Below are 20,634 nucleotides of genomic sequence, written 5' to 3' on the forward strand. Positions count from 1 at the left end.
CACCAAGTTTAATACCAAAATAAGCATGGTAAGCACGCTTTATGAAACTTGTGACTTGATTCCTGTTAGGAACATTGGTGTATTCACCGCAGATGTAGCAGAATATGTCAGGCTTATTTTTGCAAGATCTTCTAGCCGAAGCCATTTCATTCACTTGTAATATAAAAAAAAGCAATTAGTCATAAGTTGGCACATGCAAAATCTTCAGAATTTGTTTATAGCGAGAAGTATAACAGAATTTTGCATCATATGACGTGAAAAATACTCATACATGTAAACAAAATCGTCCAAAAACAAATATGTAGCTTAGTTCAGAACGTTGACCTGATTAAGCAAAACCAATGTGATTTTTGGATTCAGCACATCAAAATTATCCTAAATCAGCTAAAAAATCTTAGACAATAAATTTAGTGTTGACCAGTGTAATTAGTGTTGACTTTGAGTTGATTCTTCTAAATGACAGCATTCCTCCTTATTTCAGAGGAGATTCTGGATGATGGTGTGGGTCTGTTCTTGGAGAGCTCTGGAGACAGTCTGGACGAGGACTCTGAACTGTTCAGCGACTTTGATGAGTGCAGAAAGGTGACTGTGCAACTCTCATCACACCTCAGTATGGTACTTTTTTTAAATGGCAGACAAGGAATGGCTTTTTGCCAGCAAGCTAAACCAAACAAAAATGTTCTGCAGACTGAATTGTTTTGATCTTAGTACAATGAAAAGGTGGTTTTGAGCACCACCAGAATACTAACATTTAATGATCAGACCCATAAAATTCCAGTATTTCTTTCCCTAATTACAAACGTTCTTCTGTTGTTATATCTAAATCTGACTGCCTATAGTGGCATTAGTGAGCATTTGATTCGTTCGCAGAGGCAGCCTGGTCCTTCACATCTCCCCCGCATGCAGCACTTACCAGTTTGCCTCTCGTGCCATCTGCCACAGGGGCGTTTCAATGTAGCCTAAGGAGAGCCCCGTGCTGTACCTGTGTTTACATAATGCTATGCTTAACACATGCTAGGGTGTGAATATTCATCACAGCACCAGCTATTTAAATGGATTGTTCAAAGATGATGGTAATCAAAGAGGTTGGACTGTTTATGTAAGTGTACATTGTGGAGTAGGAGAGCATGGAGAGACCAGGTGGAGGTGTTGCAGGAGATGTGGTGCCTTGGTTTTATTGTACAAGAGTACAAGTGGTGCTAAGGGAGCAAAAGGTAAAAGTATAAGATTTGAAGTTTTTAGTACTTGGTGGTTGGATTATTTTGGAAAAGATTGGCCTTGGATTGACAATTATTCATCAGTGTAGATGACATTTGTGTTCATGAATGTACTGCATGCTGTGTGTAAATGTATGTGAATGCTGTGGACTGTGATCTATTGTAAAGTTGTATTTGGTGTCCAAAGGGTTGCATGTCTGCACTGTATATATTGCACAATTGGCCAGTAAATAAATGAAATTATTTGCAATAGATTCCGTTTTAAATTGAGAAGTTCCCAGTTCATGAACATGTGAACATCCACAGTTAACTGCTAGTAGGTGCCAACAGAGTGGGAACTGAGAAGCAAGGTTCCAGGTCCATGCTGACAACCCTAGTTTTTTGACTAAGAAATTAATCAAATTGTCACAGATTTGAATGCTTGTGACCAATGTTCCCTCTAATTTTTCACGAGTCTGAGCAAACACACAAACTCCCTGAGCGGTCCCATGGACCACTGTGAGCAACATCAGACCTGTGCAATGTGGTCATGCTGGCATCACATCCATCTAAGTTAAATGGTTTATTAAAAGAATCAAATTACCACATTTATACCGCACTTATACAATGAAAATGACAAAAATCTTGCTCATGACCTGTGTAGTATGTTAATGCTATTGGAAGTATAAATATTTAATTTTAACTATGGAAAAACATGAGCTTCCAACCAACCCAAGCCAACTGTAAACTCCAATGCTGAAAACACACTTAACATTTTTATGATAAAGCTCTGACTTGTATTATGAGTATAAGCCATTGTGTGAAGCTTTTGCTTGATTTTTACAACTCATAAACTAGTGACAGTATTCAATGACCAATACACACTGAGAGGAATCTGTATCTGCACACCCAGCTGCTCTATTACTGTACATTTGCATAACATATCAAAACACAATATATAATGTGTTTATATCATTTGTATATAAAATATATTCAAGGTATGGGTCAAAATAAATATATATTTACAAACCACACACTGCAAACAGTGAACAAACACACACTTCAAAATGTAAACACACACACACTGGAAACTAAAAATACACAGTACATGTGACAGTGTGACAGTCATTCTGTGACAGAGGTTGGAGGATCGAGTCCCGCTCGGACCAACTTCTGTCATTGTGTCCTTAGTTCTGTCATTGTGTCCTTAGGCAAGACACTTCACCCAAGTGGTATGTGCGTGAATAATTAGGGGGGGCAGATTGGCATTAGCTAATGCTAATGATTACACATAATACATATTTGACCCACAATTAAGTCAATAGCAGAATAAACCACCCTTACCGATCAGGAACTTCATCCAATCCATCAAAACATAAGGTCCTCTGCTCCTGAGTCCACCATGAGATTTTCACTCAGTTACACGAACCGCTCCGGGTCCGAGATGCCTCTAGTTTAACTTGTACAAACATCCACAGTGTCCTCAGTCACGTACTTCCTTTGTTTTGTCCGTTTCATCATGTTTAAAACACAAAACTGCTGCAAAACAGTGTGTAGTTACGCAATTAGATCAAAAGATCTTTGCCCGAGGGCGGGCCATCGGAACGTTAAGGGATTAAACAGCACTTAGCATCATTAGCAAATTTTCACTCCACGTCGGCCACACTGGCTAAAACTCTGGTAGCGGCCCATGAGGACGCCTGTCAATGATGTGGATTAGCTGCGCAAACACGTATGTGAATCACATAATTGGCTGGAGCAGCTAGTCACCGGTCACACTCACTGACTCACATTAAAAAATAGCGCAGAATGAATTACACAACAATTCATTCTGCGAATGAATTACACAACAATTCATTCTGCGCTATTTTTCAATGTGAGTCAGTGAGTGTGACCGGTGACTAGCTGCTCCAGCTAATTATTTTATTTTCAACACCGGTTCGATTTTTTTTGTGCGCAGCACAGATTTTCTGTGCGCGGAGACCGTGTCAGCAGTGCGCAATTGCGCACGCACGCAGCTTGGAGGGAACAGTGCTTGTGACCACCTTTAAGCAGGTGATATAATGCCAACGACAAAATATCCTGTCTAAATAGGCTCTTATTTTGTCTAAAACCTGCCCTGTAATTTAGACTTTTAAACCTTCTCAAATGCATGTGTTTTACATTAGTTTAGCAGTTCATATTTTGATCTTAACACTGCTGGGACTGTTTCAAATGTTTAAAACTGTAATGTTCTAATTGCAAATTGGACCAGAACGATTTCTTAATGTACTATTATTCTTGTGTTTGTGTCTATACAAAGCATTTCAACTGGTAAAAAGGATTGTAAAATTTGAAATTATAATTGATTATTGTCATTGGTTGGTTGACTGATGCTTTAGCCTTTAAACAGAAATTGTTGTGGTGCAGTGGCTTAAGCAATGTAATTATACTGATGCTGTTTGTTCATCACACATCAGTGTTGACATTGTCACTGGACACTGATGGGTGATGAGGAGGACTGTGTCGAATGTAATTAGACATTAGAAGAATTCTAGTCCTGCTTTGTTCAAAGTCATGGTTCTAGCTGTTCACATTTGGATTGACTTATTGTATCAATGACTTCTATTATACAGATTTATTTATGTATGTTTAGAGGGTGAATTGACTTTGCAGCATTGGTGGCCCTGGTGTAGCTTGTTCAAACCTCAACCATATTACTTACTGTTGTGTCTGTGAGCAAGATACTTCCTCACCAGCTTCCCATTTATGCCTTCTTACTTCATAGTATGCACTATGCACTTGAGCTATTCTCTGTGAAACAAACCTCTGACCCACTCGCTGCACACATATCAACTCATCTTAAACTTGTGAACAGAAATATCCACTAAACAATAACTTTCTTCCCCTCTTCCTCTTCTCTCTATCCCAAGGGTGGCGAACATGTGGCTCTCTGCGAATAGGAATGGGGCTCCTTGCCTCTTATCATAGTTTCGATATACTGTGGCTCTTTGCATCGTTTCATGTTTCGCTTATTTTTTTTCTCTCTTAAAACACATTCAAATCCATCATAGCTTATTAAATTATTAATAAGATATGATAAATAATATATAAAAACTGATTTGGCAGATTGCTTTTTTTACGATGCCTCTGACACGCAAGTGACCGCCAATCATCTGCAGTTATGTCTAATGCTGGGAAATTAAATAAACATTTCCTGCAAACTGTTACCCTCATCGTGAAATTGGAAAAATGTAAAGCTAGACGAAAAGATGAATGCAGGACATTTCTGAAAGAATGGGAAGATGCTTACTTCTTTATTGAATGGCAAATCGCTCTGTTTGATATGTAATACCACGATATCACATTACAAGGCTTCAAATCTTCAGCATGTTAATATTGACAAGGAATTCCCCAAAGGTACTGAACTACACAAGCACAAATTGAGCACCTTGAAAAGCCAGGTACAAAGACCTGAATGAATGTTTCAGCAATTGAACAAGCATGGAGAAACTGAGACTTGCATCCTGTAAAATGGTGTGGAACATTGCCCGTGCTAAAAAAAAACAAAACAAAAAAAACAGCGAAGGAGACTTTTTAAAACAGTGTTTTGTGGATGTAATTGAGTTTTTTATTATCTGGAGCCAAGGTTTCAAAGAAATCCCACTGAGATCATCATCTCATCACTCCAGCAAGGTAAAAAGCAAGGAAAAAACACCTGACTGAGCATGCTTGTAATAATATGTTACAATGTTAATATTTTAATATTCCATCAGTTTACATTATACAGGCCCTGTCTGTATTTCTGAAGTGTGTTCAGTAGTTGTGTGTGTCAGAGCGAGGCAGAAGAAGATAAAGAGCAAGTGTGTGTGTGTTTGTTTGATAGAGCGAGAGAAAGAGAGAGGGAGAGGTGCCTGTGTGTATGTGTGTGTTGAGGATGGACACCTACCTTGAAATGAACACACAACACAAGTACAATACTTACTGTTGTTTTGTAAGGAAAGGAGTGTGCTATGGGAAATAATGTGGTTGTAATTGCGTATGTTTATGTCTGTCTGTCTTGGCAGGTCAGTGCATGGTGTGGCTCTTTGACTCTCACAGTTGAAAATTGTGGCTCTTTGTGTCTAACTTGTTCGCCATTTGTTCGGCCATTTCTGTAGTGGCACATTTAAATTCAGCTGCGGTGTTGCTCGTTCAACCAATCCAGGTCTACCACCCCCTCCTCTCTCTCTCCTCCTCCTCTCTGTCTTTCTCTTTTTCCCTCCCTCCTTCTCGCCTCCTCTCCTCACTTCAGAGCAACAAGCCAATCTCTCTTCACTTTGAGACATCTTCACATTTTGTACACTTTAGTAAGTTTTATACTTCAAAAAGAAATGGCCTTTTTTTTTTTCATTCTAAGATTTTTTTGATTGTTAACTTTTTTCAGTTGACCATGTCCATCCTAAGCTGGGGCAAAGACCGGAAGCGTTCTGCAGATTCCATTTACGATATGCTACATTTGGTAAGGGCATTTTGTTATGTTTGGTGATATATTGTTAGCTTGTTGTTGTGATAAATTAGCCAGATGTGTGCGTAAGCTAGCATAGGTTTTGCAAATGTATTCTCGCGCTCAGAGCTACAGACTTAGCAGTGAGTCACCGTTCTGTCGCAGCCCAAGTGCCAATGTGCTCAGAAAAACGAGCGTTAAGATTTAGAGTAGAAGGAAATGTGGACAATTTTGCAGTTTTCTTTCAGGTATGGGAGTAATGTCACAATACTGAAATTTCAAACAATTTCAATACTAATGAATGGACAATCAAAACTGATTCTAATACGATGATGAAACGTTAAACAATAAAATAGACTCTTTATTTAGGCAGCAGAATGATTTTTTCAGCATTAAATGGTCATACTTTCTTTTATATTCCCATGTGGCCTTCTATATGTGTAATCCTTCAGTCGGCAATGTAGGTTTCATAGTGATCCATGAGTGTATACTAGTCTGTGTGGTCTTATATCTGTTCTAATACCTGTTCTAATACAGCTCAAGATCATTCTAAAGATATTCAGGAAAAGTTCATTTCTGTCCTGTGAATGTGACTTTTAGTATCGATACCTGTATCGACACTAGTTTTAGCATCAATTAGTATCTGATTCAATACTTAGTATCTGATTTTTGTGGACCAGGAATACATTCTGGCTTTTTTGTTTTTAGGGAAAATGTAGTTTTTAGTTTAAACAAATCCCCAGTTAAAACCATCATATTTCATCATGCAATTTTCTCCATTCTCCTCAACAGTGCCACAGCTACAGTTTTCTTGTATTACTTCTATAAAATTCTGGACATTTTTCAATTCATCAAATTTACAATTTCCTCTAAACTTGCAGCTCAGATCACCATTTTCACCCATTTCACTCAATGTTGTGTTAATCCTTCTATGAATGCAGATAAATTTCACAGTCTCAAGTTTGTTTTGTGTGGGAATTATGCAATTTCTGTATCAGCATAAAGAGTCTACTGTTCAAAGATTCCTTGATTCCATGTCAGTGTAGACTTTTATTTGGAGCCTACTGTTCTGTATTACACAATATATCACAATCTAATCAAAATCACAATTTGAGTTGGTTTATCAAATTGTAAAGACTGCAGTTGTTTAGGTAATGGAATGTCCAATGTAAATGATAAAATATCCAGTTATTTTATCTATTTCAAGATAGCCATGCATTTCAGAACATGTCTGGAGGTCTAAACTAAAGAGGTATTACACTTTTATATGGTATTAATTGTTACACATTTAGACCACTGTTAGCGTATATTGTTTTGATCTTACTGTTAACTGTAAAGATGGTTCAAGTAGGGCCCAGGAGAGATCACCAGATTACTCAAACATGCATGGATGACATCTAAAACCTCTTCAGGCATGTGTTTAATAAGGGAACATCTTATGCATAATGGACTTTTTGGAGCTTTCTACCATTTTATAACATCCCCTCTTATAATAATTGATCATTCATATGCTAATCTTTCTCAAATGTAAATGCCTCTTGGACATGTTTGAGTGCTCTGAATGGAATTCTATTTTTTTTTTTTTTTTTTTACAATTATCTACAATCTACTTCTAACAATTACATAGTTACATGGGTATTGTCTTGTGACTGTGCACCTGCTGAAGAGCCTTGCCTCCGCACTGTTCTATCCCCAGACCTGCTGTGTTATCTGGGTGTCTGAGTGCTCTATCCTTCCTTCTCCTCTCATCCATGGTGTTAATTAGCTGCCTTCTCTCTTCTCTGCTCCTCTCCTCAGCTCTGTGGAGGCTAAGGACTGTGACCAGTGTGTGATTAGGCCCTGTCAGCCAACTGTCAGCCACTCAAGCTCAGGATTACACGGAGGGACCTCAAAAATGCACTAGATACTTCTGATCATTGAAGTATTTGAATTTGAATAAGCCATTTTGACACAATAAAGGGTGCACTGCATTATTTTTCTCATGGAGGGCACCCAAATTGCTTGCCGAATTCCAGAGTATGGCTTTAAAACCAATCTGACAAGCCAGTAAAGCTACCATGCTGGCAGTTACAGATCAGGTCACTCAGTTTTTGACTGTTAATACTATTATATGCAATGTTTTTAAAACACCAGATAAAGTTAAGCAGTGTGGTACTGTCACCAGAAATGTTTTTGCTACTTAAGTTTAATTCTGTTAAAATAAAATGCAATTTTTATTTTCATTCTAAAATTAGATCATAACACTACAAAGGCATATGACAAGTTTTATTTTTTTTTGTATGTCACTTTTTAAAAAGATTATGAAAAGGTCAATTTTAAAAAATTTTAATATTACTGTTAAATGTTACTCTCCATAGCTCAAAATTCCTGCTTCCACCTCATGTTTATTCAGAAGTGCTTCGCTGTCACAATCTATTCACTTTCACAGGACTAATTTAGATCAATCCAGCATTCAATTTCACTTCACTAAACAGCTAACCAACTTCCATTCCAACAGCTATTCCTTCAGCCTTATTTAATCTGCTTCACTCCTCAGTGCACAATCAGGGGGAATCCAAAATAAGTCAAGTATATTGGTTACATATGGCATCAGTAGAAATATTGAGCACATCTGACAGCTCTGTGTGGTACACATGGAGAGCAAGAGCGATTGGATGACCCCAAATAATTGTCATGGATATTTTGTGTTTAGCAGCAATGCAACAAAAGCTTTTTCAGAACTTTGGCAAAAACAGCATGTGAATGTGTCAATAATTGTGATTGCACCATCAACCTCTTGGACCATCACCAAACATTTGAAATGTCTTGTTAAGGAACACAATGGTAGTATGAAGTACTGGGGATGAAACTATCATTCTCAACAGAGCAATTACTCATTTGTAAGGCATTATGCTTTAGTAGAAATTGGAAGAATATATTTGCACCTAGTTACAGTTCTTGTTCAGTGGAAATTCAATGCATTGCAACAACAACAACTCAGAACTTCTAATGTTTGATACAGAAATATCTGCTTATGAGCCTAATGTTATTGTTTATTGTCACAGTAATTACAAATAATTAATGCAAATTAACACGATGCGCCTGGACCCTAATTAGCTCCACAGTATCTTGTATGGTTCAGGGCTGCATCAGGACCTCAGCACTCAGCTGAGCAGGGCTTGACGCTGGATTATAAACTGACCTTAATAGGTATTCATACTTGAAACTCCACCCCTGCAGCCAGGCGTTTGTGATATCACACAAGACTGCCCTGAGTAAAGCCAGTTGTTTCTAATCACATAGTACCTGAAATTGGAGTGGCCACTGGAGCCAGGATACAAACATTTTTATACATTTTTCAAAGTTGATTAAGTGTTTAGTTCCACTTTAATGTACTAACCATTTTGCGATGTGTGCCTGTCTGTGTGCTAGCCATTTATAGAAAAAAACGTAGTTGGCAAGAATATTTGATTGTGCAAGATGAGCAAAACAATTACTGTAGCAAATGGCAGCCATCTTAAAAGCCTACCCTCTCATATTGTATCGATTTTTTATTTATTTATTTTTTACTCTCCAAATGTCAAAACAAGACTTCAAACTGTGCATTGTCTTTGTGATCTTTGCAACTTGAATAACAGTCTCACGGCTGCTCATCTTTTTCTAACTCCTGCTAGTGCTGGTGTTTGATGCACACGTATAGCAAAGCCAATTTCCTTTAAAAATGATTCTATCTCGGAGAGCATGTCGGGAGATTTATGGCCTTTAGTCTGTTCCCCAGAGGAGCACGTTGAAGTGACAAGAGGAATGAGCCCTGTCTACCCTGGAGGGGTCTGAAATTTTCATCTTAGCTGCATGTCCACTGTGAGAGACATAATCAAAAAAAAAATATGGGAATCACATTGTATAATTAAAAAAAAAATTGATTTGTATGTTACTGCTGCAAATAAGTATTTGAACACCTGAGAATGTTAATGTTAATATTTGGTACAGTAGCCAAAGATTTTCTATTGGGTTTAGGTCTGGAGACTGTCTAGGCCACTCCAGAACCTTGATATGCTTCTTACGGAGCCACTCCTTGGTTATCCCGGCTGTGTGCTTCGGGTCATTGTCATGTTGGAAGACCCAGCCACGACCCATCTTCAATGCTCTAACTGAGGGAAGGAGGTTGTTCCCCAAAATCTCGCAATACATGGCCCCGGTTATCCTCTCCTTAAATACAGTGCAGGCGTCCTGTCCCATGTGCAGAAAAACACCCCCCTAAAGCATGATGCTATCACCCCCATGCTTCACAGTAGGGATGGTGTTCTTTGGTTGGTACTCATCATTCTTTTTCTTCCAAACACGGCGAGTGGAATTAAGACCAAAAAGTTCTATTTTGGTCTCGTCTGACCACATGACTTTCTCCCGTGACTTCTCTGGATCATCCAAATGGTCATTGGCAAACTTAAGACGGGCCTGGACAATGTGCTGCTTTAAGCAGGGGAACCTTCCGTGCCATGCATGATTTTAAACCATGATGTCTTAGTGTATTACTAACAGTAACCTTGGAAGCGGTGCTCCCAGCTCTTTTCAGGTTATTGACCAGCTCCTCCCGTGTAGTTCTGGGTTAATTCCTCACCTTTCTTTGGATCATTGAGACCCCACGAGGTGAGATCTTGCATGTAGCCCCAGTCCGAGGGAGATTGACAGTCATGTTTAGCTTCTTCCATTTTCTAATAATTGCTCTAACAGTGGATCTTTTTTCACCAAGCTTCTTGACAATTGCCCCGTAGCCCTTTCCTGCCTTGTGGAGGTCTACCATTTTGTCTCTTGTGCATTTTGACAGTTCTTTGGTCTTGGCCATGTTAGTAGTTGGAGTCTTACTGATTGTATGGGGTGCACAGGTGTCTTTTTGCAGCTAACCACCTCAAACAGGTGCTTCTAATTTTGGATAATAAGTGGAGTGGAGGTGGACTTTTTAAAGGAGGACTAACAGGTCTTTGAGAGTCAGAATTCTAGATGTTAGACCAGGTGTTCAAATACTTATTTGCAGCAGTAACATACAAAAAAATTATTTTAAAAAAATCATACAATGTGATTTCCAGGTTTTTTTTAGATTATTTCTCTCACAGTGGACATGCACCTAAGACGAAAATTTCAGACCCCTCCATGATTTCTAAGTGGAAGAACTTGCAAAATCACAAAGGGTTCAAATACTTATTTGCCTCACTGTAAGTAGTGATAAATTCAAGTGGAAGTGAACAATTATAACCGTATATAGTGCCAAAAATCTCGGAAGGTTCAATTTACCTACTGCTAAAATTTGGCAAGTATAACTTAAGAATTATAGGAGCTATTGAAGATTTGAAAGTGTCAGTGACTTTTGGGCCTTTTGGGCCTTTAATTACTCAGATTGTAATAGACTGCAATATTTTGACGTATGTTAGTTCGTATGTTAGTTGTTTAAGTCATTTATGGCAAGGCAAGTTTATTTGTATAGCACAGTTTGTACACAAGGTAATTCAAAGTGCTTTACAGAATAAGAAAGACATTGAAATCACACGAATCAAAACATAAATAATCATAAATAATCATCATAAAATTACCATTAAAACAGAAGAGTGCAGAATAAAAACCTTTCTAAAAACCTTTTTGTCATATGCACAGCTAAACAGAACTGTTTTGAGCCTGGATTTAAACATTGTCAAGGTAGAGGCCTGTCTCACATCTTCAGGAAGATTGTTCCAGGTTTTAGCTGCATAAAAGTGAAATGCTGATTTCCCATGTTTAGTCCTGACTCTGGGCACCAGCAGGAGGCCGGTCCCTGAAGTCCTGAGAGTGTGAGATGGTTTATGTGGCACTAACATGTCAGAGATGTACTTTGGACCTAGGCCATGGAGAGAGTTGTACACAAGCAGAGCTGCTTTAAAGTCTATTCTTTGAGCTACAGGAAGCCAATGCAGAGACTTGAGCACAGGACTTATGTGCTTGTACTTCCTGGTTCTAGTCAGGACCCAAGCAGCAGCGTTCTGGATGTATTGTAACTGTCTTAAGGCTCGTTTGGAGAGGCCGTTACAGTAATCTAACCTACTGGAGACAAATGCATTGATAGGTCTCTCTAAATCTGACTTTGACAGTATACCTTTGATTTTTGCAATGTTTTAGATGGTAAAAAGCTGCAGATGTTATTGATTTGATGTGGCTGTTGAAGTTCAAGTCTGAGTCCATTATTACCTCTAGATATCTTGCCTGATTTGAAGGTTTTAGAGAGAGAGAGAGACTGGAGTTGACTGTTAACACTTTCTCTATGTTTCTGTGTGCCAAAGATGATGACTTCTGTCTTGTCTGAGTTTAGCTGAAGAAAGTTGTTTTGCATCCACATACTGATCTGTTGGATGCAGTGGCAGAGTGAATCCACTGGTCCATATTCACCTGCTGCCAGTGAGACATGGATCTGAGTGTCATCTGTATAGTTGTGGTAGGACACATTATTGCTGCGTATTAACTGGCCTAATGGCAGCATGTAGAGACTGAACAACAGGGGTCCCAGGATTGACCCCTGAGGCACTCCACAGCTCAGGGACATTTATCTGAGACCCATTTTCCAATTTGAACAAAGTATTTCCTGTTTTCTTAATAGGACTTTAACCAGTTTAGTGCCGTAGAGATGCCCGCCCAGTCTTTTAGTCTCTGTAGGAGGATCCCATGATCCACAGTGTTAAAGGCAGCACTCAGATCTAACAGGATCAAGACTGAGACTTTGCCTGCATCAGTGTTCAGGCAGATGTCATTTGTCAACTTGATAAGAGCAGTCTCAGTGCTGTGATGGGGTCTAAAACCTGATTGGAAAACATCGAAGGAGTTGTTCATTTGGAGGAAGTTAATAAGCTGTTGGTTAACAACTTTTTCTAGGACTTTGCCTAAAAACGGCAGATTTGAGATTGGTTGGTAATTGTTCAATATATATATATATATATATGGCATCAAGACTGCTCTTCTTTAGGAGAGACTTTATAACTGCAGTTTTCAAAGCTCTTGGGAATGTTCCAGATTGAAGTGACATTAACTATGCGAGCGAGTGGTAACAGCAAACTGTTGAGCAAAGACTTTAGAAGTTTAGTGGGTAACACATCGAGGCACCATGTAGATGAACTCAGACTGGTGACAATCTCTTGGACAGTTTTGTTAGTTACAGGTACAAAGTGAGTCAGCTCTAAGTGTGTAGGTGGGTGCTGGGTTGTTATTTGCGTCGTGGAATTGATGGAATTTTTAATGCCCTTAACCTTGTCATTAAAGAACACTGCAAACTCATTGCACTTAGATGTGGAAATTAGTTCTAAGCTGGGGGGTTTGTTAATCTGTTTACTGTTGCAAACAGGACACTAGAGTTGTTAGTGCAACCTCCAATAATGTCAGAAAAATACCTTTGCCCTGTTCAACATAAACTGTGGTTGTACATGTGCATCTTTTCTCTGTAAATTTCATAATGAACCTGGAGCTTTGACTTGCGCCATTCCCACTCGGCCCTCCGGCACTCCTTTTCTGTGCCCCGGACCGAGTCATCAATTCTCCATGGCGCTTTCTGCTTATATTTAACCATTTTAACCTTCATCGGGGCAATGGTGTCCAGAACATTCAAAACACTCGAAGTTACAGAGTTTAAAAAATCATCAACATTAGAACATGAGGCATTTTCAAAGTGTATCATTTCCATGATCTGCGTCTGCAGTGATGCGGTCGCTGTATCGGTCCGTTGTGGTGAAGAAGGAGCTGAGCCGGAAGGTGAAGCTCTCGATTTACCGGTCAATCTACGTTCCTACCCTCACCTATGGTCATGAGCTCTGGGTAATGACCGAAAGGACAAGATCGCGGATACAAGCGGCCGAAATGGGTTTCCTCCGTAGGGTGGCTGGGCGCACCCTTAGGGATAGGGCGAGGAGCTCAGTCACACGGGAGGAGCTCGGAGTAGAGCAGCTGCTCCTACACGTTGAGAGGAGCCAGCTGAGGTGGCTCGGGCATCTGCTCAGGATGCCTCCCTAGGGAGGTGTTCTGGGCATGTCCCACCGGGAGGAGGCCCCGGGGAAGACCCAGGACACGCTAGAGGGACTATGTCTCTCGGTTGGCCTGGGAACGCCTTGGGATCCCACCGGAGGAGCTGGAGGACGTGTCTGGGGTGAGGGAAGTTTGGGAGTCTCTGCTTAGACTGCTGCCCCCGTGACCTGGCTCCAGATAAGCGGAAGAAAATGGATGGATGGATCATTTCCATGAACTGTGCAGCTGTTTTATATCATCTATGTGTCTCCTTCGAACAACTGCAGGACCAGCCGCTGGTTTGGGAATAACAGACAGGTAAAAAAAGACACAGAAATGATCAGACAGAGCAACATCCACCACATTGACATTTGAAATACACTCACCTGAAGGATTATTAGGAACACCATACTAATACGGTGTTTGACCCCCTTTCGCCTTCAGAACTGCCTTAATTCTATGTGGCATTGATTCAACAAGGTGCTGAAAACATTCTTTCGAAATGTTGGCCCATATTGATAGGATAGCATCTTGCAGTTGATGGAGATTTGTGGGATGCACATCCAGGGCACAAAGCTCCCGTTCCACCACATCCCAAAGATGCTCTATCGGGTTGAGATCTGGTGACTGTGGGGGCCATTGTAGTACAGTGAACTCATTGTCATGTTCAAGAAACCAATTTGAAATGATTCGAGCTTTATGACATGGTGCATTATCCTGCTGGAAGTAGCCATCAGAGGATGGGTACATGGTGGTCATGAAGGGATGGACATGGTCAGAAACTATGTTCAGGTAGCCCGTGGCATTTAAACGATGCCCAATTGGCACTAAGGGACCTAAAGTGTGCCAAGAAAACATCCCCCACACCATTACACCACCAGCCTGCACAGTGGCAACAAGGCATGATGGATCCATGTTCTCAACAGAAATCGAGACTCATCAGACCATGCAACATTTTTAATAATCCTTTAGGTGAGTGTATTTACTCCTTCTGTGATGAGCAGGTCCAGAGTGTGCCCTCTGTTGTGGGTGGGCTCGCTGACATGCTGAGTCAAACCAAAGGTTTCAAGGACAGAACTGAGCTCTTTAGTGTTTCTGTCAAACACATTATCCACATATACATTAAAATCACCTGTAATAACTAAACCATCAAAGTGCATAAAACTGAAAGCATCTCAGTAAAATCATCAATAAAACTCAGACAGTGCTGATAAGGTTTGTATATAACTAAGTAGACTATGGAGGGTGATTGTTTTAGCTCCATTTTAAAGGAAAGATACTCAAAAGATGAAAACACCCCAAATGACAATTTGTGAGTAACTAAATTATCTCTAATAAATGCACACACACCTCCACCCTTTTTGTTTACTCGTGTTTCAGATTCAAATTTGAAGTTGGGTAGAGTTGATTCCACTAGAATTGCATTACGTGTGATTTTTGTCAAGCCATGTTTCAGTTAAAAACAAAGTCATGGTTAAAAGAAGTAAGAAATAAAATCATTAATTAAAAATGACTTGTTACATAAAGATCTGACATTGAGCACAGCAAGTTTCAGATTAGTTTCAGTAGGGCTGGATGTTATCTTCTTACAGGGAATGTGAACTAAATTTCTCTGATTGGACAGTCTGTCCTTCTGTTAATCAGTCTACGTGGTGTAACTGTAGATATAGCTCCATCACAAGGCCTCAGCATGATATTATTTTTATCGTGACTGTATGTCCTGAGACAGCAGAGGCCCTGCGTGTCCTAGCTCTTGCTGATAACAGCTCTGGGGGAGGGCAGGCAAGGGCGAGCAGGGGGGAGTTTGGGTGAGGGACCGCGTGAGGGCCGAGGCGGTCAAGCAGGGAGGATTTTGGGTGAAAGACGAGGGGGGGATAGGTGGGTACAGGGAAGAGTTCTGTATAGTTGATGCCAGAACTCTTGATCGCATTATATTAGGTGTGAGGGGAGCCATCTTAATTCCTGATCTGATGAGGTTTTGTAGATGGTCGGAAAGGGCCATAGGTGAAGGTGGGGAGGAAAAGGAAAGTGAGGAGTCCCTAGACGGAGTAGATGTAGCAAAGGGGACCCAGGGCTGGTCTGTGGGCAGGGGAGGTGATGGGGGTGCTGCTGGGTCTGAAACCTCTGCTGGGGCTGTGACAGACAGGTTCAAGGCCTGTGACGAGCGCTCTCGGGGAAGTGACACTGGAAATGCATCCTTCACTTTTGAAGGTGGTGGTGCTGCTGACTTGTTCTCTGGGGGAGGTGGTGGTGCTGCTGAATCCTTCGCTGGGGGAGATGGTTGTGGTGCTGGTGATGACTCCTTTGCTGGGGGAGATGGTTGTGCTGGTGGAGATGGTTGTGCTGGTGGAGATGGTTGTGCTGGTGGTGGTGACTCCTTCGCTGGGGGAGGTGGTGGTGGTAGTTGTGGTGCTGCTGATGGTGCTGACACATTGGCTCGGCCTCTGGTTGGCACTGCAGGAATGCTTCTCTCATTCCTTTTTTCTCACCGGGCCAGGACCCTGTCCAGGCCGGTGCCTGAGAGCGTGTAGGACATACATGTCAGAGTCAAGGCCCGCGGGCCAGATCCGGCCCTCGAGAGTGTTTTTTATGGCCCTCAGAATGATATTGATTTATTATTATATCCGGCCCGCAGGCCTCAGCAAGCCAGCGGCCCGCAGGTGTTTTACGCGCACCAATACTACATTTCCCACAATGCAATGGTGGCGCACAGCGCGGGATGCGGCTTCATTGTATTATTCATTGGCGGTCATTAGCTTAACAGCAAAAGTAAACTTTCAGATAACTATTAAAATGGCAAAACGGAAGGTGGACATTGAGAACCGGGGGTTTCAAATAAGGTGGGAGTGGGAGTACATGTTCACGGAGGTAGCTGGGAAACCTGTGTGTCTTCTGTGTGGAGAAAGTGTGGCGGTAATGAAAGAGTATAATCTGAGACGGCATCATGACACGAAACACACGGACAAAAACAAGAATATGGACATGGAACAAAGGCTACAGAAGGTGGAAGACTTAAAACGAGGTCTCAATTCTCGCCAGGCTCTATTCAGAGAAGCCAATTCACAAAGCGAGGCTGCTGTCAAGGCCAGTTTTATTGTGGCCGAAGAGATCGCTAAAACAGCCCGGCAATTTACAGAGGGGGATTTTATCAAAAACTGCATGCTTAAAGTTTGTGACTCAGTTTGCCCAGACAAAAGGCAACTCTTTTTGAACGTGAGCCTGAGCAGAAACACCGTTGCTGAGCGTGTTGACCAGCTGTCAATCAATCTAAAAGAGCAGCTTGTGAAAAAGGGAAAAGATTTCATCGCATATTCCCTGGCTGTGGATGAGAGCACGGACACCTCTGACATTGCCCAGTTGTCAATTTTCATCCGCGGAGTGGACTCCAGCATGAGCGTGACAGAGGAGTTTTTGGCCTTGTGTCCTATGCATGGCACAACTACAGGACATGATTTGTACGAAGAAGTGTCAAGATGTGTAAATGAGATGGAGCTGCCTCGGGACAAACTCGTGGGGTTGACTACAGACGGAGCACCTGCGATGTGTGGACACAGGAGCGGACTGGTTGCGAGGATACGGGAGAAGATGCGGGAGGAGAACGTCACAGGTGAGCTGACAGCTTATCATTGTATAATACACCAGGAGTCATTGTGTGATAAAGCCTTGAAAATGGAACATGTAATGAGCACCATCACGCGTGCAGTTAACTTTATCAGAGCTAAAGGTTTAAATCACCGCCAGTTCAAAGCATTTCTGAGCAAGTTAGAAACTGAGCATGGTGATTTGCCCTATCACACGGAGGTGCGATGGCTAAGCCAGGGAAAGGTGCTGCAAAGATGTTTTGAGCTGCGTGAGGAGATTTGTCTGTTCTTGGAAAGCAAAGGGAAAGACACAACACAATTCCGAGACGAAACGTTTCTGTGTGACATCACGAGTCACCTGAATGCAATGAACCTGCAGCTGCAGGGTCGGGGTCGAGTCATCTCTGATATGTACAGTACAGTGAAGGCGTTTAAAACCAAACTGACTCTGTGGGAGGCACAGATGCGGAAAGAAAACTTGGGCCACTTTCCTAGCTGCCACACCATGAAAGAGAAGCTCTCTACCAGCGTGTTCCCGAGCGCACAGTTTGCTGATAAAATTGGTGTACTAACCTCTGACTTCCGACGCCGATTTGCTGACTTTGAAGCACAAAAAAACAGGTTTTTACTGCTCAGTAATCCATTTGCAGTTGACGTGGAAAGCTCACCACCAAACCTCCAAATGGAGCTGATCGAGCTCCAATGCAGTGACGAACTAAAGGAAAAATATGCGGCAGTAGGTGCTGCGGAGTTTGTCCGTTTCATCCCCGAAACAATGGCCCAGTTGCGCATCCAAGCTGCTCAAACGCTCTCTATGTTTGGCAGCACGTACCTATGTGAACAACTGTTTTCTTTGATGAAGCTTAACAAAACATCACACAGAAGTCGACTTACTGCTGAACACCTTCACGCAATCCTGAGAATTTCCTCAGCTCAGAGCCTGACCCCGAACATTGATGAACTTTTACAAAAGATGAGACACCACCAAGTATCAGCCTCAGCCTCAAACAAGTGAACATTACTGTGCAATAACATATTTAGAGTTTTTACTCAGTTAAAGTTTAAAAGTCGAAGTTAAATATTTGTTTTCACAGCACATGTGACATTTCGTTGAAGAAAGTGTTATTTTTATCTTATTTTTGCACTTTATTTTGTTGTATTTCAGTCCTATTGTGTTTTTAAAATATTTCAGTTGAGTGACTGATAGAAAATTGCTGATATTATTTATTTTTTTGAAGTAAATTTAGCCTACTTTTGCCATTTTCCTGAAAAAATATACTGATGGTGCCTTCATTCATTGCATCAAGGAAGTTTGTCTTTTGTGCCTGTTGAAAATTAAAAATTACTGACAGAGCCATAACAAAATATTGCCTTATTTATCTGATCCGATCATATATATTTGTTAGGTTTTCAGTAGGTTCAATATTAGGTTCACTAGACTATGTGCAGTCATTTTAAATAGTTTCAATGAACATTCGATCAGTCCGGCCCTCGGCTTGTAGCTAATTTTTTCATTTGGCCCCCTGTCCATTTGACTTTGACACCCCTGGTGTAGGATGTTATCCGTCAACACTCTTACTCCACCTCTGCTCAGGTGTGGGCCATTTCCCTTAAACAGGTCCTCTCGTTTCCAGAATAGATCAAAGTTCTCAATGTAGTGCAGTCCTCTGACCGCACATGTGTTGAACAGCCATGTGTTCAGCTGAAGCAGCCGGGTAAATTTGTTCATCTTCCTTCTGTCTATGCTAGGAAGAGGTCCACTGATGAAAGTCTTAACCTCCACTTTATCAAGATCCTCAAAGAATTCAATGAAATCCTTTTTCAAGATTTCAGTCCGTTCCAATCCAGTGTCAACTGCACCCACGTGCACAATCAGCTGTTTAGCTCCTTGGTATGTTGACAAAACTTTTGGGAGGAGTTTTGTAATCTCAGAAACAGTGTGACTGGGATACGAGCAAGTTTGGATTCCTCTGTGAGTCACATCTCTGATAGCACCATCTCCTAGAAGCAGCGTATCTCTGACCTTGACGTTTGGCACAGATTGCTTGTCTGCCGCCACTCTTTTGCCAACTTCATTGCTCTTGTTTTGTGACAAAAATCAATTTTCCATTCGTATATTAACATCAACGTCAGTCTGTGACAGCGGTAAAAATCTGTTTGTAAGCTGTATTTTCGGTGATGTAACAATATTACCATGGTCTCTTATCGCTTGTTGCGTTGGCTTGAAATTCTTGTTTTTACAAAGTTTTGGAAAAGACACAGTATCACTCAGGTTTAAATTGAAAGTAGCAGTTTTTTCGCCCTCTTCTCTGAAAGTAACTGTAGGCTGTTTACCACTGGAAGTCACAGGGAATGTTCGGTGAAGTCCTTTTTCAGATTCTAAAACAAATATCCATGTCCCCTTCTGATTCATACATTTATTCCTCCCGTCACTTTTTCCACTCCATTCAGTGAGTGGTTGTATGATATCCAGCTGTGTTTGTTTTGCCTCTTGTATGAATTTGATGAATCATTACTCCGGTGCGCCATTAGAGGGGGCCGACGTGTGAAAATCAGGAGGTGCTGGCACTATTGTTCTGACAGCCTGAAAATAGACTAAATTAGCATGGAACACTTTTTTTCCCTAATACCTACCTCTGCTGCTTCCTCTCTGTATGCTCACTCTACCCAGTCATGAATCTGAACAGTCCAAGGTGTCATTAGAAATAACATAGCTTTACCTCGATTTGTCTAATTTTGCTACAATCTTTTACATCTTCCAGAGCACTGAGCAAGTTGCCGCGTTCTGCCGTAGCCTCCATGAGATGAATCCATCAGAGTGTCTGTCCTCCTCCCCCAGCCCAGATTCTCCTTACCCCTCTCCGACTCCTCCTAGGCAGCTCTCGGACGCGGACAAGCTTCGGAAAGTCATTGGAGAGCTGGTGGAGACAGAATGCACCTATGTCAAAGTGAGTAGTTTGGGAAATGTCTAAATGCAAGATGGCTGTCATAGCGTTCTATGCTTGTCGTTTGAAATTGTCTGATTTGCAGTATGTCAGCAAGTAAATTACTGAGAGGCGTTTAGGGACATCTAGTTTAGCTTTAGTACTATAACGTTTGCTAATATCATTTGCCTGTATGCATATAAGAACAGTGTTTTTTTTTCTTTTGTTGTTTTAGGCCACTATGCAAAACTGTGAAGAATTACATTGTTATGACCTAGCTCATGAGGAAAAGGGAAGTAACAAAAGGAAATCCAAGATGGAGAAATGGTAAAATAAGAAGTAATTTAATTAACAGGAATGTAAGGGTAAACTAAACAAAAAGAACTAAGCATATATAAACAAAGGGTACCTTGCAAGAATTTAAACCAAAAACAAAGGTAAAGTTAGCTAAAACACAAATTTCACAATAGTCACTACAG

At 41.0% G+C, this 20,634-nt stretch overlaps 1 protein-coding gene across 1 annotated transcript in view; it reads left to right on the forward strand.

The window, feature by feature from the left end:
• LOC117379837 (rho guanine nucleotide exchange factor TIAM1-like) overlaps nucleotides 1–20,634 on the forward strand; it is a 67,084-nt gene that overhangs the window by 19,978 nt on the left and 26,472 nt on the right. Inside the window, exons 12-13 of the mRNA XM_033976551.2 lie at nucleotides 482–582; nucleotides 19,994–20,179. Coding sequence (XP_033832442.1) covers nucleotides 482–582; nucleotides 19,994–20,179 — 287 coding nt within the window. The remainder of the gene's footprint in view (nucleotides 1–481; nucleotides 583–19,993; nucleotides 20,180–20,634) is intronic.

The sequence above is a fragment of the Periophthalmus magnuspinnatus genome, chromosome 13, assembly GCF_009829125.3.
Source record: "Periophthalmus magnuspinnatus isolate fPerMag1 chromosome 13, fPerMag1.2.pri, whole genome shotgun sequence".
Classification (NCBI taxonomy): Eukaryota; Metazoa; Chordata; class Actinopteri; order Gobiiformes; family Gobiidae; genus Periophthalmus; species Periophthalmus magnuspinnatus.